This window comes from Topomyia yanbarensis, unplaced genomic scaffold, assembly GCF_030247195.1.
Source record: "Topomyia yanbarensis strain Yona2022 unplaced genomic scaffold, ASM3024719v1 HiC_scaffold_10, whole genome shotgun sequence".
NCBI classification, from domain to species: domain Eukaryota; kingdom Metazoa; phylum Arthropoda; class Insecta; order Diptera; family Culicidae; genus Topomyia; species Topomyia yanbarensis.
In genome coordinates, this window is record NW_026683225.1 from 265,535 (window position 1) to 290,534 (window position 25,000).

Genomic DNA, 25,000 nt, shown 5'->3' on the forward strand with positions numbered 1-25,000 from the left:
AGATCAAAATAATTCGGATCCGATTTTAGTGTTGATCAGGCTGCTTCCGACTAGAATAGAAATGAATTCAGGTAAAGGCGCTGCATCCCTCTGTATAAAAACTCACCATCTCTATCGTTCGTTTAGTACCTATCTGTCTGTGTCATTCCAATCGAGCACGGGACCTGTCAAAAGCACTCAATCCGAAAAAAAAATTTCGAACTTTTCTCGAACGAGTGCCACTGGCAGGCCTGGGGGTCGATTGGAATGACACTGACAGATAAATGGTAAACAAATGATAGAAATGGCGAATCTTTATCCAGAGGTATACTGCGTCTTTTAATTCCGGTTGTACACTTGCACAACCTGCTGGAGTGTAGCTAGAACTGAAACCATTTTATTATTCGAAATATTATGATCTAGATTTTTAATTACAATTATTTTGCAACCGGAAAATGAACTCATTGTGTAAATTTGATAAGAAAGCACAATAGATTTATTTCTAAATTCAAGTATTTTGTGGCATCTTTTACCTAAACTTTACCGACATTTTTTTTACTAAAATATTAGTAACAGTGACGATTGCTGAATGAGACTAAGAAAATTAGTAGCCAAATATCACTGTTGTGCTGTCAAGATAAACGCTCCGTTTCGAGATTCGCAATGTTACCTGATTTTGGCGTCCATCAGCCAGAGACACTCAGTAAAATAGAATCAAATTTTGTCTAGACACTAGCACCATCTGCTAGGCACTAGCGTGAAAAGTGTGTGAATACAATACTTTAATGAATACTTGGACAATGGACGTGGAAAATGTAAACCATCATGAAGTGTTAACATGTTTATTTAGTACATTGTAGCCTATTGAATCAATATCATTGATAAATAAAGCAGATACGAGTAGGTCTTAGTGGCTTCCTTGCGGTACATCCATCAAATAATTTCTGCGTATGATTTGCCAAATTCTTCCTCATTTTCCCCGCATTCAATTTTGTCCTGAAAGTCTCTGCAAAGACGACGATTGTTTGCTGAAACTCGAAGGAAAATTTGTCTGAAAATCAGTAATCAAACGGCACTTCCCCGAGATACCAGTCTAAAAAATTCACTGATCACATGTCAGTGCTTTCGGAAAGTCGATCCGAGCCGTCCCGGGATAATTTGCTGAACTTTCCAATTGAGTGATTTGTTTTTTTTTTTTTGTTTGGGCAACTGGATTTGCTATTAAGGTTCTTTATTAGTGGCTGCCCAGTTGTGGAACTTGACCGTCTGTTTTGACAAATTTTACAGCCTTAGTAGGGGACAATTTAAGGGCTGGTGGGATTAACCCTCAGAAAGACAACGGGTCTCAGAGGCGAGGCTAGTTACAGTTCTCTAGTTTTAATGAATTTGTAATTTTAAATACGAATGATCGAGCGTTTTCAGGCAGTCGATTCTCTCTCTGATAAAACGTCAAAAAGAGGGTTTTGATTTCATTGGGTCTTGGGGGCGACGGTTCTTCAAGTCACAATTTTAGCTAGCCTTTTGAGGGTTAAATACAGGTTGTTTAAATTCCAAGAATATAAGCATGACTTTAATTCATTTCCAGCATTACAGTTGGTTTAATGCAAATATTGTCAGTTTTTCGACGCCAAAAATTATGATATGGCGAGGCAGAAACAAAGCAAAATTTTCCATAAATCGCGTTGGCTTCATAAAAAAACGGATACCGGCAATAGGCAATGATAACCCTTAAACTCTGAATAAGCATTTATACTGACTATGTCATGGCGACACATAATTATTTAGTCATAAAATGACATAGAAAAACTTAACATGAGTGCACTAGCTATTCGGATCACCGAAATGCGTCTCCTGCTTTGCGCTTGTTTATAAAATTTGGTAATTTTGCAATGCATGAACTGGAGCTTTTATCGTAAATAGCATTTTTTTTTTGCATTAGCGTTAGTAACTAGTTTGAGGCTGATTATTTTTTGTGGAAATCATCAGAAAACAGCTACCCAATCGCATTCACCAGCAGCACTAAACTTTTCCCCTACCATTAAAATTTCGTTTGTGTACGTACAAATAAAGCAACAGTTTGGTGAAACATTGACAAGCAAAAAATAAGGTTAATAAAATTATTAATTCGAAATATTTTAACTGTCATTGATAAATTATCGAACCACATGAAAAACATTCTAGCACAGAGAACAGACAGCTAGATTCGAACAAAAAAGCTTATAATACTTCTCGACAAACATATGATTACGGCCTAAAAGCCAACTGTCAAAATCTACTTTGAATGGAAATTCCAGACAAACCGTTACCAGTCGAACACAGTTCACAACAGTTTATGAAAGAGAAAACTTTTCTCTTTCGTTTACTACCAACATCTGTGATTGGCGTGTAACGGTTTGTCCGGAATTTCCATTCAAAATGGATTTTGACAGTTGGCTTTTAGGCCGTAATCATATGTTTGTCGAGACTTGTGTAAAGCATTAAGGGGATATTCGTTAAATCACTAGCGCTGTCATACCAGCTCAACTAGAGGATTAACCACAGACTAACCGACATAACACTATGAGGATATTCCTCCAAAAAATGTCGATCCGCTAACTTTGCTAGAACAGTACTTCCACTCATTTGCAAGTGGGCTATCCCTCATGAGTTGGCTATCCACCTATACTTGCGCATGTATCAGTGGTACCATATTCGCATATGCGACTACAGTCGCAACTAAAAATATATGCTCATGGTAAAGAGGAACAGGTCTGTCTTTGCCGTGAGACATGTTGGTAGACTTGAGCGATTCGTAGTTCCACTGTCTAAGCTCGACTCCTGCTAGCAGAAGACAAAACATTAGTCTGTAGGATTTGAAGCCTGCTGCTAATGACCCTGCCACTTCTAGTTTTCCGATCTGTAAAATGTGAAATATCCTTGCTCTCACTTGAGTACTATGGTTCAAAAATTTTCATAACTTTCCCTACTTAGTAATCTCTAGCTAATTGAATGCCGTATAAAAGTTTAAAATGAACTTTAAAGCGGTCGAAGGATTGTTTTCGAGCGTTATGTCTGTGGTATAACTATGTCGACCATTTTTAAACCTCTAGGATAGCAGTTGTCAGACTCAGTAACGCTCCCGTTGGTGATATGCCAATTATTTTTAATAGACCTTTAAGTTTACACAACTTTGAACTACCCAGATGGACGTCTGTTCTCTGTGTGTTTAGTTCTTTTCTCCTCCTTTCTTAGAATTAGAATCTCACATCAACGTGGCCATCAAATGATTTACCAGACAGTTAGGAAATTATGAGATAAAAAAACCAAAACACAACACAACTAAAACCGAAGAATAACGTAAACCCACACCGTGTCCATATCTTACCGGCACTGGATTTCACTTTGGCCCGTTGCGCCTTGATGTGCGAACTGTTCATGAGACTCGGCCGGGAGCTTTGCTGGTACGATCCACCGGTTCCGCCGCCTGTACCACCGTTACCGCCACCGATACCGTGTCCGGACTGGTGGAATCCGTAGCCGGTGTGATCGTACCCGCCGGTCACTCCGCTATGGTGCGACTGATCGAACATGTTGAACGAGTTGTTGGTGGCGGAATTGTGGTAGACAGCACTGCTGTTACCGCTACTATTGCTGCCGCCGTGACTATTGGTACCGGAGCTGTTGGTGTTGTTATTGTTGTTACCCGTACCTTCCCGATGCTTCGGATGGTGCTGTTCCACCTCTGCGTTGTTCCGATCGCTAAGCGAGCTGCCGGATAGGCAGGGCTTCACGTCGATCCCACAGTTGTCTGCCGAATGCGACGAGATGCTAGAATTGTTGTTGTTGTTGTTGTTGGAACTCGAAGCGACATTCAGGGCACTGCTGGATGACGTTTGACTCTGGTGCATGAAGCTGTTCAGGGTGGTTTGATACTCGTTGGGGGTGGTGTGCACCGAATCCGGCGTCGAATCTTTTGGTGGGGTTGGCGGGAAGGAGAACAGATTCTGACCGGCCGAGGCCTGACTACTCTGCAGGTGACTCTGTTTACTGTCCTGCGGGTCCTGGGGGCAGGTGAAGGGACTACTCCAGCTTCCGCTGGCCGCGAAGGGTTTCGTGGACTCGTTGAACCACGACAGCGGGCTGGGGAAGTGCGGCCGACACACCTGCGGAGCCATATGCGGGGACATCCGAGAGGCTGAAAAAGTTAGATAAAAACATGCGTTAGTTAGGAAGTTGATGTGAATGATACGATTGTAATCAGATTATAACCAATATAATCGAACATTTCGTTGAAAACTGCGCAGTTCATTTTAAGCATCCCGATAGTAAGACTATTTATGTTCGCATCTATAAAAATATTTGGTTAATTTGATTGCCCTGCTGTATTCGTTTAGAGCATCTCGAAGATTGTTGAAGCAAGCAATAAACCTTCGAGTATACCATTAAATCCGTCGGATAGTGAAAGAGCGAGGAAAACTGCTTTGAAAGACAACTCCCAGATCCATCATGGACGAACGGACATATTGATTAATTAGGCGATAGTGATGGCGATTTTGACTGCCTAGAAAGTAGCTCCAATCTATGTTTGACCAAATGTCTAAACACGAGCCGGAGGGAAGATCGTAAAAAATAATCAGAAAGCGATTCCGATACCGGCAGGTGTCGCCTCGGTAAGGCTGCTTCTGGGGCTACCATTAAATCACCCAATTGTCACTTATGCGGACCCGCGCAGCGGGCTGGGATGCGGTTCAGGTTGAAGTGTGTTCCCGGTCAAGTTGGTAATAAATTTGTTGATCAGTTTTAAGAACTGGGAAAGTCGTTAAATTCCCCACTCGGAATTTGTTGATAGTATATCTATTGCAGGTGCTCGCAGCAGCAGGATCATTAAACGCAGTGCTCGTAAAATTGATTTCCAAATGGAAGGCATAGATTTACAATAAGCATTAATCTATGTTTTTGTTTTCGAGACAAATCGGTGCCCCGGCTGTTTCTAAATTAAAGAATTATTTCACCAATGGGTCCAAATCGGATTTAGCTAACAGTTACATTCAGGCATACAAAAAACAATTTTCCGATTCCGTTGAATGCACTGCAAAGCTATAAACAGCTAACTAGGAATGCCTCCCGTTGAAATGTCCTCTTTTCACATTTCGATCCATTTCCGACAACGGCACCAACAACAATCATCAAACATTCCAAACAGTCACCAATCAAACAGCCAACATCCAATCAATTCATCCGAGGGACGACCCATCTCAGAACTCAACACATTTCAAAACAATTCCCTCGTAGATAAAAAAAATAACAACAGAACGCACCAAATCGAGTGCATGTCGATCGAATTCCTGCGGCTAGAACAACCCACCGATGACGGACCGTGGCGCGCAGTCGGCATTCCACGGCGGGAACCTCGGACGCGCTGCTCTGTGGTGTTGTGAGCAATCTGCGCAGGTCGCGTCCCCTCCTCGAGCTGTCCTGTGCAGCATAATTTGATTTTATTTAGCATGATTTGGCAAGTTTACCTACTTATATGTATAGAAGTCCTAGAGAGAACCCGTCGTGGGACGGGGTGAGTGAGGGAAAGGAGGGAGGAATACTCCCACTTCGGAGGACTTTTGAGAACCTGATGGCAGGTCCGGTCCGGTCCGGTCCCGTCCTCCAGCGGAGAAGGTGAAACCCAAAAGAGGCGACTATAAAACAACAACCAACAAAAAAAACCTTTTAATGGATTAACACGAAACATGCCGCTAGCTCGCGGGGCTCTAATGGTTGATGGTTGGTTACATTTGGATCAATTCTTTACTATTAACAGCACCAGCACCAGTTGCGAGCTTTCGCGGTAGAGTTGCTCCAGTTTTTGGCATTTCTTCGGCACAAGATGCCGACCACAAACCTATTTGTTTTAATGTGCGTCTATTATGCGAAGTCCATAATTTTCGGTACGCGGGTACCGGCCGGGCCGAGTGGTTCCTTTCTTCGGCCGCAATGAGTCACGAGGTGTCTGGGTAGCAACAGGTTTGCCGCGGGAACCAGCCGGGCCCATGTCGGTCCTCGGCCGGCATGGATTTGGAACCGTTCGAACCCAGCACGCGGGTGGTAGACGCTCTAACGATGCGCACTCGTTTTGCGGGAGAGATCGCATATCCAAGCCCGCGATCTGACTTTCGATCGGCTTCCATTTAATCTTCAATTAAGCCAACACATATGGTTTGGATAAACAGAAGTAAGCAAGTAGCTTGAAGCTAAATCGAATTATGACAGTTTGATTGTTTGGCTCGTGATGCTGACGATGATGATGGTGATTTTGAGTGATTCGTATACTTTCCCGCGGTTGGACTCGTAGGTTTGGAAAGCGGGCGGAAAGAGCGGGGAGTATTGGGGCATTTTCGGTGGCGCACTCCTTTTTGATGTGCAGACAGTTTGACTTTGACAAGGTTCTCTGCCTCTGATGGCTGATGGTTTGATCAAGGTGGACCATCCTCTGGCGACGGCTATGGCGGCGGTTCGGAACGGCAGTCGGCCGGTAAGTGGTAATTAGCCACAATTAAGACATCAGATGATGACGGACGGGGCGAGCAGTGGGCTCTAATGGGTTCGATTGCGCGAGGGATGACTTAGGCGACGCACAGAAGGGGTACCCCTGGCGGTCTGCGGTTTTCGGGAAAGAAGAAAGCTTTTAGCCATTTTTTTCGGAACCAGCAGGAACTTTCTACTGATTAGACAATATATTTTCTAATTCTTAGAGTCAAATTTTATAAGAGTGGTGCGAAATTTTATAAATAAATTTTATAACTAAGTAGCATCTGAAAAGTTAACGAAAGAGAAAGTTTGTCTCGTTTTTTTATGATCAACACCTGTGTAACGATTTGGCCTGACAGTGAATTTTGACAGTTGGCTAATTCATAGTTACCTGAAACTGAAATAGTATAGAAAAACTGGCAAGATAAACTAGCGCTTACATGTATTGTTGTTTTTTAATTAAAAACTTAATCACTATTGCTCAATTGAGCTAACTGACTTCAGCTATAATCTCAAATCAGGTTTTGCTGACGTTTGTTTACGCCCTTTTTGGAAATACATTCAGGACAAGAAGAAATGATAGTTAAAGAAGTTGCCTGTTGAATGAAAAATCGCCCAATATTATATTCTTTAGCTCATGAGCTGTTCGCTATGGTAAATATTTTCTTTCGTTTATAGCAATATGTATAATAGATGAAAAAACCGAATATTCAAATCTCTAAGCGGCTAATGCTTCAGAAGCGTCTGAAACAAATTTAAGCTAAATCGGACAAATCAACATATCGAACCAACGGGACCTAACAGCGCATGGTAATAAATGAGCAGTCGATCTACAACTTTATTTTTCAGCGAAAACTGGTTCAAATTAGCCAAATAAAATTGATAAGAACTACTGCAAAATGCATGTTGTACAACATGGTAGAGGAGTCACAAAAATCCTCAAGGGAGAGAGGATCCCCTCTCTTCTAAATTTTTCTCAAAAAATCGATGCTTTTTATTTATTTTTTTAAATCAAAGGTGTCTTGGTGAAATGTTTTTTTTTGAGCCGTGAATTAGTTCCGTCGCTACACGGCTTTGAACTGACCTATGTACTGAGCGTTAACGGACGTTCTAAAACAAGTAACTATACCGACCGAAGGTAACACTAGTTTTTATCAAAATTTCATGAACAGTTTCATAGTTTTTCTTAAGATCTGAGCGAAGTTGTTCTCTCCCCTTAGTTGACAGGTTGGACGGTATTCCAAACATCGCGTATTTCGCGCATCAGTTGTAAAGAACCTTTGACAGACAATTGCTTTAAGATGGTGATTGCATTACGCCTCGATAGCGGTGCATCGAGGAGACCGAGTGGCCTATGGGCAATTTTTATGTATTGTGATTTTTTCGTGCTCTGCACCACCCCAAGCTAAGGATGCAAAAGTAGAATCTTATTGGTGTTAGTGTAGTAATAATTGTAGTTTTAATCATTAGTGCACAATTGCCATGTTCTAATCGTCTAAGTATTTCCGACAGCTGGATAAGGAAATGGATGCAGAACTGGCGTATATGATAGAATAGTGGGTAATTTATTGTCTCGCGTGCATTTTTTTCCTTTCTAAGATTTGTTGGACACTTTTTCCGGTATTCTATTCGAGCATTCGATTCGATTCATTCGGGAAAAATGGGTTATAAAGTAACAAACGTGGTCTCAAGCATTAACCCACCGTTTGCGCGAGCATGAATCGGTTCCGGCCGGAAGTCCCTACCGTCGGTTCAATAAAAAAAATGTCGGTCGTATTCACTAGACAACATGGTTCCGTGGCGACATGACCGGGAACTTATGTGATATGGGGGAACTCTTCTAGCATGTAAAAGGTACACTGAGAATTTAGCATCAGATTCACGGACCGCACGCGATCATTGAAGAATACACGGGAATAAGTGAATGGACACACGGTTATAAAATCTAACTTATGCACTTGAAGTAACATACACGCTAGCACACGGGACAAACTCGTTAACATACAAACGCTCGAGCCCTTCGCGATCATCTTCGCACACCTGCACCCGCGATTTCGCAGACATGATAACACCCCGGTGACTAAGTGAATGTTTTAGCACTTATTAATTGGTCGGTGTTAAGTCAGACCGGAGTAAGTCGCAAAACATCAAAAAATGAGATAGTGGTAACACTGGATAAAGAATTTCGTCAGTTACATTCGACTTTTGCCAGATTTGAAATATGTAACCATAAACAAGAATTATGGTAAAAATTAATTTGGATGCTGCGTAAAATGGTAAAAATTAATTAAGGATGCTGCGATTCAAACTTTAAACTCGTTTTTCTCGAAATCAATATTTAGTCACTTATTCCGGTCTGACTTAACACCGCCCATTTTACACACGCGGTTTCAAGAGTAAACCTACAAACGCCTGTGTTCGCGCGATCATGACTCGGTTATGTCCGCAAATCCCCACTCTCGGCCCTAGCAACTGGTTGGAAATGACGCTCATAATCACAAGACAACACCTTGCATGGCGGCATGACCGGGAACTCCAGTCATATGGAAGAACACACTCTATTCTAGCATCTGAACCGTACACCGAAAATTAAGTATCAGATTCACGGTTCGCGCGATCATCCGAGAACACATGCGAATACCATTGGATACACGGTTATAAAATCGCATCGTTATGCGCGAAATTACATACACGCTCGAGCCCTTCGCGGTGATACACGCGATCGTAAAGTCGCTCCACCCGCACATATCTGAATCGCACAATGAATATCACATTCAGAATCACGGCCCGCTGCAAGTGACCTTAAGCAGTGTTTTACATGGGTGACATTTTCCGTCTCTTCTGCAATTGTAGTGAGTGATTCTGACGCGGAGCCCTTTCGAGCCCTTACAGCTCCAGTTGGACAATTCTCGAAAAAAAAAATTTCTGGTGCCAGTTACTATTTTTGTTCTACGCATCTCAGGGAGATTTCTAAAAGGGTTTGTAGACGAGTTTCCGGCTTCCTGTTTTTTTATGATAGATAGATACTGTGAATTGGGTAACTTAATTGATTTCTTATATTTAAAGTGACACCAAGTCCAAAAAAGAATTAAGGACGAAAACAGACATCGAGCAAAGATCCATAGCTACGAAAAAATTAATACCACTCAGTTGTTGAAAGTTGTTTTCTAAGATTCGCAAAACAACCGCACAGTTTTTAGAACTTCGAAGAATTTTTCAAAAGTTCGCGTAAGTTCCCTAAAATTTACAATATTTTCCTACAGTTCGCAGAGTTTTGTAATGCTTTCCTGAAATTCGTAGAAATTTCGTAGAAATTAAATACTTCAATGAGATTTACAGATCACTATAGCAGTTTACAAAACTCTGGAGAAGTTCTCCAAACATTTCAGGAGATTCAATCGTAGAACATCCTTTACGTTTACTGAGCTCTGCTATAATATATATAGAACTTCCCGGAACTTCTACCTTGAAGTTTTTAGGGCTTCCTTTATCTTCACAAAAAATCATTGAAATTCGTAGAACATCCTCATAGCTATTATAATTTCCCTGGATATCGCGTATCTTTCTTTAAATTTTCCCAACTTTCCTGAAGTTAGTAGAACTTCGATAAAGTTCGTAGTATTGCCCTATACAGAGCTAAACTACCCTGGGGATTGCAGAAATGTTTCTGAAGTTCAAATTTGATTTACAAAACTTTCCTGAAGGTTCAACAAGACTACTTTATGTTTTATGAAGTTTGAAAGAAGCAACCGTTCTGTACCTATTATAGTTAAAAGCGGATAAAGTTCTATACCTATTTTTTGATTTAAATTTTTTGTGGTTTCCTTTACGGTGTTTCGCCTCTTTTTCGGATTAGAAACTTTTTTTAATCCTACTCCTCGCAAGGGTTGGGAATTGAGCTCAGATGAACTTGAACCTCACAGGTTTTTTTTTTCTGAAGTCCACCAAATTGCCTGAAGTGTGTTGAACTTTTCTGATATTTTTTGGTCATTTTTAAGAATTTCCCTGCAATTTGTCGACCTTCTAAGACAATTTCGCTGTAGACATTTCTTGAAATTCTCAGAGCTTCTTGAAAATTCGCAAAACTTTGCTAGAATTGCAGCTCCCCCGAAACTCACAGCACATCCCTAAAGTTCCCAGATCTTACCAGCAGTACGAAGAATCTCCTTGAAGTTTCCAGAACATTGCTAACATTTGCAGATGTTCCTGTAGTAAACAAAACTTCACCGAATACCTTAGCATTTACCTGAGAATGAACGCTTAAACAACTGGTTGGCAAGCACAAAAGCTTTGATAATTTATTTAATTTTTTTTTTGGGTTTTGACGTAAGGTTCAATACCTTATTAGGTAAGTTTTAGGTAATATCCAACGAGGGAACAGAGCGCAATAGTGAGTTAAATGAAAGCAATTATATGAAAAAATCACCCCAGAAGCAGGATTTGAACCTACAACCCTCGGGACTCCAGTCCAATGCAGAAACCCTTGTGCTATCCCTGGGATATGAAGTACGATGGATAATGAACTATAGTGAGACACCAGACGATAATAAAAACCCCTGTTTTGGTATCTAACGGAGAAATTAAATCGATCAAATGTGTTGTGGTTGTGCGTGATCTCGCTTTAGAGACAGTGGTATGATCACTGTCGGCAATGCAATAATTATATGTTCTTTCTGGAATGTAATCATAGCCCAGGGATAGCAATGGGTCTAGATGCCAAGGGTTGCAGGTTCGAATACAGCCTCTGGGGTGATTTTGTTTCGTTTAACTCGACATTGCGATCTATCTTCCCCGTTTAATACCACCAAAAAAGTCTTACAGAAGTTCTCATTTGCTAACGAGAAAGCGAAATCGCAATCCTGTTTTAGGAATGCTACCCAATCACCTGACACCAAACAGCATTACGTCACTCTTAAACACTTTACTTCGGTATCACATCGGGACGTGGTAGAAAGAAAGTCCACTCGGCACATAGCTAGTTAGCAGATAATACATTTCGTGAACTACTTGTCAGTTTATGATTCAAAATTATCTCTGTCCTATGGTGTTTAGGAATCAGAATAAGGACATTCGCTACTGAACATAGAAAAAAATAATATTTTTCTAAATTAAGGACCTATTTTAAAATTTCCTTTATTAATTGAATTGTTTTATATGGACACTGAGTACAGGGCACAGGTTAGAAAGTATTTTATTTTGCAAATAAATTTGAACTCCAAAGAAAACCTTGTTTCCACACTTTGGAGCGTAGAATTTTCTCTATTATAGTCGATTTATCGCGGGCACTCACGTCTTCCACAACAATGGTTCCAAACTTCCCAAATATCAACCTATTATTTAATATTTACGTTAAGTGAATTCCCATGTCCATTTCACTGCTGCGCCGTCTATAAATTTACGTAAAATAACTTCAACGAAAAACGCAAACCCTCATTCGGCATCCATTTGCAACGATATTTCCCAAACGCATCCACTTTTCCGATCCATTCCCAAATATATGTAACCCCAACTGGACTCATCTTATCCTAATGTATCACACCGCTCCGATCCTCCTTCGGTTGCCCGAACTCGACTGGTTTGTAGGCACAGTACATATATAGGTAACTATTTCCCTGACAGCTAATAGATCTCGTCTTGATGGCCGCCGGCACGAAACCAAAATTATTCAACCATAACCAAACTCCTCACCTACAGACACACAAAAACGTTGCTGCGGCAAGTTCGCTCCGTTGACGCTATCGGTAGTAGCAGGCAAGTAACAGAAACAGAACGCAAAAAGGCGAAGGAAGCAGTCACGCACCCCCACATCGCAGCCACAACAGCAGCGGTAACAATGAGAACACGTAGGGTAACTACACAACTTTGTTGCCTGTGTATTGCCTCCTCACGAACAGGAGGGGTTGCCTTCAAGTTTCGAAGGATCCTCGCTCGGTCGGTAGTCGGCGTCGGGCAGCCAGCCAGCGAACCGTTACCGATAGAGAAGTTGGGCTTCGTAATTTGTAATTTGTTATGTTTTACCGAAATTTGAATGTCCGGGCCAAAGGCGGCTCCAAAGACCGGCGAAGGTCAGCATCGACCGACGCAGTCCAAAACTAATTTCGGGTGCGGTGGGTGGCGACGGCAATTCGTAACACTGCACGTTCCGAAGCCCCCTACAACGGGCACTATAGCGCGCTAACGGTCAAAATATGCTGATGAGGATTGACCGCGGTCTGCCGGAGTTTGGCTCCGGATTGTACCGGTGGTAGGCACAGCGTGACCGGCCAAGCAAGCTCTAATTGTTGGACATTTAACGCATTTTTAAGATTACGCCGCCCCTGATGGTACCTACAAATTGAGTGCGATGTAAATCGCGTGGGGTTTTATTTATCGTTTCAGGTAACCCTTATCAACGACATCAATATAGGCAGTAAGCCATTTTCTTCGATAAGTGCCCCAAAAACGTAGCATCGATCGGGTGTATTTTACACCTAATCGTGCAGCCCACTAGAACTAAATACTCTACCGGTCTATTATTCATGAATACACACACATACATACACACAGGTCGGCGCTCGGGGGAGATTGCAGATTTCGGTCAATGAACACGTTCTAAGCCAAGGTCGTCGAGAGGAGGTGGATAGAAGGTACCTGATGCACATTAGCAGCGGATTTGCAATCCTTTCCCTTTGTGCGCTGTGCTGTGTGTTTCCTTTGTCCGTGGGTGCTTGGAAGTAGACCTAATCCCTTTCTTTCGGAAATCGTCTTATCCTACGTGGCACAGATTAGCTGGAGGTTAAGTGCAAAGCTCCGCACCGCTCACCGAGTGTCTGGTTTATCCTTGTACTTTGTCTATAGATCAATGCATGGCTGAAGAGGTTGGCGCCAGCGCTACTTTTGGGTTCTACACGATGGGAATGGGAATCGTATGTTTTGCGGTTTGAGCTGTGCGTCATCGGGATTTGCGGTAGAAGGATTATTTATCGTAATGCTTTCACCTAGTGAAGAGTCGGATCGTTCATGGGTGGATGTGGCGTGCAAAAAGGGGCCAAACAAGCGGAATATTCTTTTCGAGGCAGAAATGATGGAATTTTGTGGGAAACAGTCCCGAGAATTCGATTATTTTCAATTTGGAGTACAGTAAACTTAACCTAAATGGAATTACATCTTTTTAATAAAATAGTGATTTTCTACAAAAATACGGTATAAAAAGTTAATCCTCCTTTAAACATTATTTTTGTTCCACTACTGTTCTAATTAGGTAGTGAAAGGAGCGATTGTAGAAGAAGGAATCACAAAACCAGGTATCGACCAATTAACAATCCGATTCCGATAATGATGCAAAATACTAAAGTAAGGGAATGTAGTCTAGGTTGGGACGGGTTTTTTAGAGGCTAATATCTTGTTTCCATTACAATATTTTTTAGCTTGTAGTACACCATTTTATAGATATATTATGTGGCTTATTGTGTGCGAATGGAAGATGTTTACTTGCAATTTTAAATAAGACTCAGGATCAATTTTCTGCATGGCGGCAAAATGGCAAATAAAAAGTGTCGTATAGATTGGAACACTTCCAACAATGTAAATAATTAAAGACAATTTAAACTTTAATGCATTATATTTATTTTTTGTTTGATATTTATTTGTTAATTGGTATTTTAGAATAAGAATAAGTAACTGAAAGACTTATTTACTTCCATTTGACAAAGTTAATCTGACTCACATGTTTTACTCATAAAACTTGTACGCAATCTTGTACGCATGCGTAATTGCGTGGTGTCCCAACCCATACGACACGCTTGTCCCAACCTATTTTTCGAAGAAAAAAAGGTCAATTAGCAAACGCAATGCCCTGATCGGCAATAACATATTAACACTTTAAAATTATTTACATTGCAATTTCGATGAAAAAGGTTCAATTTAACATGGCCCAAAAATCAGCACAACAAAAGATTTTTCGTTCGTTTTTGGATACTGCTCAGTGCAGCTGTGACAAAAGTGAGCTACGACCGAGTCTAGTATGTGCTAAAAATAACAGATGGAAACAGTGCATAGGAACGAAAATGCAGCGTCCCAAGCTATACGACAATCCATTAATAGATTACTTAAGTTTTAAGTTTCAGCTCATCAGAATCCGACACGAACTTAGTGACAGGACTAAGCTAGCGCCGTATTGACGTTACCTCCAAAAGCTCTTGCGGGACACCATGCTTGACTACGGGTTTACTCAGGAATACAATTAGTGTCTCCGTGTTTGGAGGTAGCGTTAATCTTGCACTAGCTTAGTCCTATCACTAAGTTTCTGTCGAATTCTGATGATATGAAGTCGAAACGCAAATTCCATGACTAATATAGTTATAGCTTGTGTGTAGTTAACGCACGAATATGGTTTTAAACAATTTTCTCCTTAGTGGAGAAAAAGTAGATTTTACCCGAATTTTTCTCCACTAAAGTGAAATACGGCATAGTGAATCGAAATTATGTTATGTGCTCGGTTATGCGTTCTTCGAATTTGGGTAGACGCTTTCTTATTTATCTTATTAGAAACGCGTTTGTGGAAATATGATGTTAAGCAAACTTAGTTTGGTACATGATGTAGACAATCGACCTGCAAAGTCCAAACTCAGTTTAAAACCCGCTCTCAAATGTTTAAAGATTGTGACCATCGTGCTCCTGATTTCATCTCAATGCGCCTTGGCCCATCTCATCGCAATTCCCAAATTCATCCAAATTTCAGAGGCCAGAAAATGATAAGAAAAAGTCCCATTTGATTTAGAAATCCAGTTGGTTTCCGGCGAAATTTCGACTCAAATGAAACAATCGATTACCAATGGGAATCGGTTGTATCATTTGAGCCGAAGATCTGGTAGAAACCAGCCACGTTAATTCCGTCGGACTTCACTGGATTCTACTACTACTAACGCAGATTACATACATAAACGGTCAAGCGTTTTCGTATTAAGTTTGTTTAACATAACTATGGGGTTTCACTTCACACACTAATTGATAAAATTCATGTGTTAAAGTTATTAACTTATCTGTGAAAGTTGTCCTAACGTTTTATTCATAATGGGATGCATATTACTGAGACAATTATCAATTTATCGCTAGGAACATTTGTAACTAATAAATGATAGCATACAATAACGTTTTGGTAATCATTTGTGTGCTTTTTGAATGTATGCAAATAGTGTTTTTAAATCCACCAACTTGAGGCCAAGTTAAACGATGTACCTAAACTAGTATCCAATGTAGCGACACAATAATCCAACCAGTCACACGACACATGTGAACGCCTAAAGCGTCGAAGTGATGTCGTGATGTCCCGGGAAGCAGAGATAGACGCTCTAGTTTGCCGACAAGAAAGCAAAAACGAACTCTTATGTTTTGGTTAGAAAATCAAACTCCGGTTACTATGCAATATTGACTAACTTCAATTAAGTTTGATTTTTTTGTTTCGAATTCATCTCGTCAGTAACTAGCATCAACTTGGGGCCAAGTTAGATGATACATCTAAACTAGTACCCAAATTAGTAATAATTGACTAGTAATTGACTAGGACGGCGGCGGTGGTTGAGTGGTAAGCGTGACCGCCACTCATTGTAGTTGGCCTGGGTTCAATTCCAGCTGGTCGTTGAGTTTTTCTGAGGTGAAAAATCTGTGGTCACGTCTTTCTTCGAAAGGGAAGTAAAGCCGTTGGTCCCCGGTCCATGAGTTGATGGATCGATAATCTAGTCCAGCTAGTAGAGTCACCTCTCTGGCGTCGGTAAAGAAGAAGTAGCATCCAACCTCTATACTTACTAACAAATTCCTCCTCCCGTGATACTTGTGGAGTGCGCAGTAGTATATACGGCCTCTAGCAAAAGCAAGTATCGGATTAACATCCTTTCCCTTTCCTTCCGCGATCTACGTTCGGGCCTGGCCGGCGCCGGTATTGATCAATAAATACTTTAGGATTACCAGGAGTTGCACATTAAAAGCTGTTTCGCTACTCCCAGGCATAGTGTTAAGAGTTAAAAACCTAAAAATTATGATTATAGCATAAACCAATAAAAACAAAAATAGGCCATTATGAATTGTTCCCGTATTTTGTCCTCATTTATTGCATCAACAAGTATTATACTTCAGCGGTAGATTTTCAAACTAGTAATGTTCGCCTATCTATCAATGAAAATAGGTATCTATTGACATATAATAGCATATGTAATGGATATTGTAATATTTACGCAGTTATACACAGTCGGGCGCATTGTTTACGAAAACTGCCATAAACGCATCATGAAGATTTTTTTTGCCGTCCTGAACAAGGTAGTTCTAATGGTGATCTTACAGTAAGTCTACCTAATTACATTATTCCTCCTTTTTGGTCAAGAAACTGGGGGTCTAATTACTATTGTTAATTCTGTCAGTATACTGCTAACAGCGCATTTAATTATACGAATGCAATTAAGAGAAACGCAATACGCATTTCTAGCCTTCAATTGTTTTCTTATTTTAATAATTGCCACTGCAAAAGGGTCCCATTTTGGAACTAAAAAACTTAAGAGAGAGAGCCGTATTACTCAAGGTGGAGCAAAAGTTTGAAGTAGAAAATATAGACCAAAGCTTTTTGTATGCAAAGCGATTCAGGTTCGAATCCTGCCTCTGGGGTGATTTTTTCACACAATTACTCTAACTCTCCATTTAAATCTATTTTCCCCGTCGGATACCACCAAAAAAGTCTTAAATAAGGTATGGACATTTACGTCAACACCAAAAATAAAATGAAATTATTGATATCCAGACTTAAAGCAACTAACCCTATAATATCGAAATCAATAAAAAGTTACGTCTCGGGAAACTTCAGCACTAAACTTTTATCGATGATGAAACCATTGAATGAGCCTTCTATGTTTTGGAGTAAATGTGATATCTAACGGAAGAATGATCCGAACATCCATGAATAAAACCGAAGAATGAATTTAAAAAATAATGTTTTTTTCGGTCATTCCTCCGTTTGACCGTTACAACAAAAAAAACAATTAGTCTGTATTACGATTTTTAATGATATGGATTTTTTGATTTCTAGTATAAACTAGTATAAAAAAGGTTAAAATGTTTCTGTTGTACGCGCTGATCTGGCGAATCAGAGGGTCATGTGTTGGTCCTATAGGTCATTCGTCGTTTGTACGAGCCCCAACCAGGAAGGATTTAGGATCAGTGAAATCGTTGCACAAGCCCTGAAATTTTTCTGTATACTAAGAATCGACTACGAAGTCTGACTAAACTAGCTGGTACAGTTCCGCAATCAAGGCTCTGCTTGATGTTCTCCGGACATCTCACAAATCTCTGCGAAATCGTTTACGGTAGTCCCATTTTCCATGGTCTTAATCGTGTTTTTATAATTAGGGTTGATTCCGTAACATTATCATGTCGTCATTGATCGGAACTGTACAGGAACGAACTAATTTATCTTGGCCCCTTCATGCCTTGTTTGTGGACAACACCGTTTTTAAACAGCTATAACTTCTGATCGAGGCAAAATTTGTTCACAAAAACAGTACGGTTAATATATGTGACTATTGCCTTTGATTTAAAGCTACAATGATCAGCTCTAGAACTGAAGCTATTGCATTTAATCTGATTTGATTTCGATGGAGCAGTGCTGCCAGGGACAGTTTACGTTGACGACGGAAAATTAATTTTTCATACATCTTCGTTATGTAGCAATTTAATTGATATCTGATAAAACTTATCAATTTAGACTGTTTTGGCTACGTTTTCCACGCAATTAGATTATTGTAAATATTCTAGGAGAATTGTATTCAGCATTGGAAGGTGAAAATTATTCAGCATTGGAAGGTGAAAATTGAGCAGCTTCCTTTTTATGGAAAAAAGGCTTATCGTGTTTTTTGACACCACCGTTTTGAAGGAAAAATAGTTTTTAACCCTACATTAATTTGAAAAAAGTTGGGCATGAAAGGGTTAATTATAAAAAATGGCGTTTTTTGTTTGATGTTAGCAGATCAGTGTCAATTATACTCATATCTTTTAAAAAATGCGAATTTCAGTATGCTAAACAAAGTAAGTTTCAGAGTATTTTGTTTTATTCAGATTGAAAATATCGCATCATATTTCGATTAGAGGCGTGCGCCGCGCCGCCGATTTCAGGTAAAAATCGGCGGCGCGCCGGCGTCACGCCGATGTGCTTACTATTTTTACATGCAATCGTCGGCGCGGCGCGGCAGCGTGGCGCGCACCTGTAATTTCGATACCCTGAACCAGTGATGTACCGCTGGGAAAAATTCCACCTTCCCGGGTTTTTATTTTTGGGTTTTAACCGGGTTTTTCCCCAAATCATTTTCACCCGGTCGAATCCAGGGTTTTTTCGTTTTATCGAATTTAGAATGTTTGTTCCGCGTTTTTTTTAAGAATCTAGCATATAGATTTAAGCGACCGAAAATTAAAGTGTCAAGGGTAGAACATGCTTTGCAAAACCCAATTCAAATAACTTAAAATGTAAAAATCGAATGTAAACATAAACGTAAAAATCGGACAGAGATCCTTCAGCATGAGAATCGCTAAGAAAGTTCTCACACGAAAAGTTTGGCAAGGAATCTCCAGTATAATTGGCTCGCAGAAAAATCGGTATAACGTTACATTCAAGATTGAAAGTCGGATAAAGAAGAGTACTTTGTAAGAACCGGATATAATTTTTACGGTTTTTATACCAAAGGTTTTTTTAATCGACTCTTACATGGAAGAGCTCCTGTTCGATTTTTATATTCTAATATATTTAAAACGAGTTTTATGAAACATGTTCTGTTTTTGCGACGTTTATTTTCGGTCATTTAGTCCGCAGCCAACAATTTCAGCTCGTTTTATATAATACATCGAACAACAGTCATAGTTACCCTGACTAATAAAAATCAGAATAATCATGTGATGCACAAGCCATTTTTGTCCTGCTTGTTATTTATTTTAGAAGTTGTTTCACTTTTAACGAAGTTAGATAATTTTTCACTCAACAATTTAGTAAATTCGGTAAAAAGTAAAAAAGAGTAATATGCAGAAAGAGTCCGCACCGCAATCAGAACTCCCACAAATTGAATTCTTTCGGCTGGTGGTGGATTCGCAGTAAGAAACGCAATCGACTTAGCTTAGCTCGTGTTGGAAACCTATTTAAATACAAAATTGGTGAAGAAATGTGGAATCAGCGATCAGACAATGATTAAATCGAGAAAGACTTATCAGAATTTTCAGATTCAAGCCAATATTAATGACAATAATGCTCATAACACAAAAAAATGTTTAGATAGTAATAAATTGACGTTTAATTATTTAATCATCAAGCACTTCCAAAAACCCAAACTTTCCATTAAAAAACCGTTTTAACCGGGAAAAAACCTTGGGTTTTTTCCCCAAAATTATAAAAACCCGATTTGGTACATCACTGCCCTGAACACATGGAGCATTCAGTTTACAGTAAATTGTATCCTGAACATTTTTTATATGATTTCGGTAGTAAAATGACTCGCTGAAATCGAAAATTTGATCGAGCAATTTTTGTGTGGAACGAATTTTGCACTGTCGCGGAAAACCCAATTTTTGTATGTAGAGAATAGTGTGTATCCGCTTCATCGCAAATATCTCCAGTTCTACTTTACCGATTAAGACAAATTTACAATTTTCTACGGTACATACTTTGCTCACTTAAATTCAGAAAGGCATGGAATTCGTTTTTGTGGCTTCTTGTGTAACTCGTCAAAGATTTGTTAACGATTTGTAGGAATACCTGCCTTCAATAAACTCTCATGTTCAGTATTTCATTTTTCTTTGTGTTTCTCTGAGAACAGGTACGAACATGTCTTTGAAAATGTATTTGATGTATTCGAATTCGATTTTTTCCAGAATATCTTGGGGTGAACATGGTGAGCACACTGATCAGCAAATGAATGGCATGGGAAACCCATACCAATGATTTTCAAACGACGAAACGAATTATAATATGTTACAAATCGCGGAAAAGTTTCTAAGTAATCATAAGTATTGAGTCAGTGCACTATACTAGTTAACAATTAGCACTAGTATTGTATAAAAACCTTATTTCAGCATTTAAAATGCAATTGTGAATGATTAGCAGCACAGGAAAAATGTAGCTTTATATGCAGCTATATACAGGGTGTTTGGTTCATGGTTAAGAATCTCTCGGGGGTGATAGACTGTCATATTTGGAGAAAAAAAATGTTCTACACATACCATCAAATTTCAACCGTTACAAAGTTATTGAACTTTTTGTGTTAAAAACTTATTTGTCTTAAAATACCTCTAACTCAAAGAGTATACTTTGTATTTCAAATATTTTAGGTCCATTGGGAAGGTAAGAAAATTTCGCATTGAGTGATGCCATCACATGTTTCAGCTAATGAGATTAAGTAGCCTTTTCAAAGTAATTTATTGAAAATTAAACATTTTTAATCGATTTTTCGTTCATTTCTTGAAAATCCTAATAGTTTACCTCATCATTTTAATAATCCAGATTGTTAGTATTGAAGAGCTGCATAATTCGTTCTTTGACATGATACACTTACCTTTTCTTATTTTCATGAGTTTGGGTTATTTAACTTGGATATTTTTATCTCATTTTCACTAATACCAGCTCTAATTGAAAAAGTATGGCACTTATTGTATTATTTTTCTTTTTATTCGAAAGCCAGGAAAATTTTACAGAGATAAATGTATTAATACCTTTCAGTTAAGTGAATTTAGTATTCTTTTAAAAGTAAATTAGTTCAAAGTTAGTGCTATTATTAGCATTTTCGTTAATTTTCTTAAAATTGTAAATAATGAACATCACCATTATTATCATGAAAATAATGCATTTCAGCAAGTTCTACAGTTCTTTCTTTGATTCCATCCAATTATCTCTTTTGGTTTCGACGCAAAATCGTTTTTATCACATCGTTTCATATGCAAAAATACCGATTTCGAACTAACTACATTTGCGGCGAGGTCATGTTGTGTTAACTGTTAAATAGCAGCAAAATGAAAAGAGATATAGACAAAGTGTCAAATAAAAAGTTATAGAGAACATTAAGGGGCATCGAATGAACAAGAGTAACGTTGAATTTTGTTGATTAATAATTAGAATAATTAAAAAACTCTCCAAAAAACAATTTTTTTTAGATATTTCGTTAGTAAAAAATCATTTAGTACACTTAACTAAAAGATATTTGTACGTACACTGATAGGACATTTTCGCAGCTTTCCAATGAAATCTTGTAAATAATGATATAAAGCATATTTTTTAGATTAGAGTCTTTTAAGCACTTGCAAGTCGGTTACAGGAAAAGTATAGTAATGAAATTACAATGAAATGAGAAGAGATAGGAATATGACGTCCAAGAACGAATTATGAATCGTCCTAAAACCCAACTTTTTATTTCGAGAAAATTAGCAAAAACCTCCTCAAAAACACTAACTTTTAACTACTTTACAGCTGAAAGGTAATTAATACTAATTAACTAAAAGATATGAGAACATCATTCAATAGGAAATTTTCTCACCTTTCGAATGGAACTAAAACATTTAAAATACAAAGTATACTTTTAAAGTTAGAGGTATTTTAAGACAAATAAGTTTTTGACACAAAAAAATGCAATAACTCTGTAACGGTTGAGATGTGAAGGTATGTGTAGAACAATTTTTTTCTCCAAATTTGACAGTCTATCACCCCTCGAGAGATTCTTAACCATGAACCAAACACCCTGTATACTCTATATAAAGCTGATATGACGCATACAAGCCTTATGGCACTTTAAACAACAAAAGCATTATATATACATTTAGTGCTATTATAGAGCAAATATAAAACCTATATAGTGCTTATGATTTATTAGATTATTATCTTTAGAATAATATTCGACATATTCCATTGCATTCAAACGTATCCTATACAGCCTAAGCAACAAAAGGAACGCACTTGCCGTGACTGACGATGCAAAGTCCTCATTGTGCACTGAAATAGTACAATATTTCGCACTTTCCATCATTATATTAGCATTAAATCGGCATATAGGGTTTATTGTCCCTATTTGCAGATCTAATGCTCCACTAATGCTTATTGGATACTTGGGCTGCTATCATCCTACTCATTAGCTTTATCCAAATAGGGTAGTCTCATCCTGCGGCTGAGTATTTTAGCGCTGGTGAGACGACATGTCAAATCTTCAACCACCAATCCTGGATAATGCAAATGAACATATATATAACACTTTTCGTCATTGAACATACTTCAACATCCGCTAGTGAGACTATTTTTGAAATTGCATGTCTTTGAGCAATTTAGAGCTAAACAAAGAAAAATCCACCAATTTGCTGAAAATTGCAACTATTTTCATATAAATAGCGTAACTGTAACTGGGATCAAGAAGTGGAAGTGGATGGTTAATAAAATTACCGACAATTTGATATTAAATTCTTTAAAATCGGTGAGGTCAAAAATAAATATTTGAGATGAAATGGCATTTTGACAATATTGCAAAATGTGTATAATAAATATTTTTTTAACTACATTATCGGCTTCATGGAGCCATTTTACTACAAAAATGAGAAAAAAATGTTGAGGATACCCCCTTTTTTGGAAATTTGTAAACTTGTGAAATTGCTTCCAGGAGAATACACATAGATGCGTATTTTCAAGTTAGGAAACTTCTTCGAAGATTATTCAAAATTATTTATTAACGAATAATTTGTTTTTTTCATAAAATTTTCGTTTTAAATTTATTTTTCAAAGCGGTTATTAAACTTTCCATCACTTCAAACCGAGACCTTGTACACAAAATTTATCTGCACTATTAAATTCAGAAATCAAATACTACAAGTAGTCGCTTTATTGACTTATTGTATGTTTTGCATGGCTAAATTAACAATATTGAATTGTTTATAAAAAACTGCTATAAACAAACAGAAAACGCCATTCCTTTATCTATTCTATTTTTCGAAAAATCAATGTGTAGGTTAAGCAGACTAAAACTGATTTCTGTGTTATTCTACTTTTGATAATGCAAATGTTGTTCTTCTAAAATTTGCAAAAATCACCCAAGTAACGAGACTCCAAAAGATTTACACGTTTGCAGCATCGCAGTTAGTTGATGGAAAATATGCATTCATACACCCCTAGATTCAGAAAACCCTGACTTGAATCTTGTTAATAATTTATTTACTATTTCCAACCCTTTGAAAAGTCCATGAAATTAAAGTTCTAAAAAAAAATATTTTTCTTGCATTAGGCGCCTATTTCGGATAGTACCGTCAATATGGAGCACCTAAAAGACCTAATGAAATATCGGGAAGATATATGTATTTTTCCCACAGGTCCTTTTGGTACAATCATTCGTTGCTTGTTGATCTAACATGTAAAGCATGGACTACACATCAAGACGGTGTAGCAAGAAAAAGAAGAAGACACAGTATATTCGACAACCACAGATTAATTGCGGCTCATTCTTTAATTTAGATTATAAAGGTTTCAAACCTTAGGGTCATTCGCCTCCTTTTTCGGGAAAGAAAAATCTCTAACCCTATGTGCGGGATTGGGAATCGAACCCATGTGTGTTGCGTACAAGGCAATCAATTTACCAACTACGCCATCTCCGCTACTAATTCACCAAATTATTATCCTGTTACTATATGCTCTTTTCGGAATTCTGTTAATAAATTAACAATATATTTGAACATTTTCCGCTACTGACAGCAACAGTTGATTGCAAAATGGTATACATTTGATAATATATCGAAAAAATGGGGTTCTATTGCTTCCAAATTGGACAACCCAGCCTTTTGTCTGCTTTAGTATTTTATCAGCTTTGTCTTGTCACAGCATTATTAACTCCTAGCCTCTGAATAATTGAGTTCAGGTAGCCTATTAAAACACTAGATGATAACCGATTTTTCATGGCGAATTTGTCAGAAAAAAAACTATTTCAAGAAGCTAGAGAATTCGAAGCGTCGCCATCACGGAAATTGATACGAAATTGACTAAAGACAAACATTTTCAACTAAGTCGAAATGAATAACTGGACCATCTTATCTTTTAAAATTGTTATTCTTAAATCGCAATCCATTTTCAAATGGGAAAAAAAGTTGAATTCAATCCTAATTCTTCTATCCAGAAAAGTTAGCTGTTTACCACTTGAAGTTTGATTTTCACAAAATATTTTTTTCATTTAAAATAAGCAAAACATTCGTAAATAAACCTATTTTGTTTAGAAAACAATCAATTTGTGAGAAAATGAGCCGCTTTTCTTATAAACCCCGCGCACACACATTTTTGCTAACATCTTCCGTATTCGTCTCGATTGAAATACAATCGATTCGCCCCCCACCCCCGCCCCAATCGAGCCGCCACCCCCCCCCCCCCCTCCTCAAAACGTCACTCACCGTGCGTTCCGTATCCGGTCGGGTAGTACCGTCGGTGGGCTGCAGCCGCCACAGCGCCATTCTCGAACCGATAGAACGCATTCATGTCGGACGTATCGACGCCACCGGCACCGGACTGCTG

General features: G+C 38.6%; 1 protein-coding gene across 1 annotated transcript; it reads right to left on the minus strand.

Moving 5' to 3' along the window:
* Nucleotides 1-2,286: 2,286 nt before the first annotated feature.
* On the minus strand, nt 2,287-24,994 carry LOC131694559 (GATA-binding factor C-like). Its single transcript, XM_058983035.1, has 2 exons — nt 24,880-24,994; nt 2,287-4,153 (listed from the first exon to the last, which is right to left on the minus strand). The coding sequence occupies exons 1-2, from the start codon at nt 24,962-24,964 to the stop codon at nt 3,258-3,260; spliced, it is 981 nt and encodes a 326-aa protein (XP_058839018.1). The 5' UTR covers nt 24,965-24,994; the 3' UTR covers nt 2,287-3,257.
* Between the last annotated feature and the right edge of the window lie 6 nt (nt 24,995-25,000).

Bases quoted from the DNA above. Each gene is read 5' to 3' on its own strand.
- LOC131694559 (XM_058983035.1), bottom strand. From the start codon at position 24,964: ATGAATGCGTTCTATCGGTTCGAGAATGGCGCTGTGGCGGCTGCAGCC. The intron at 4,154-24,879 runs GTGAGTGACGTT...TAACTTTTTCAG, and splicing joins GACCGGATACGGAACGCACG to CCTCTCGGATGTCCCCGCAT.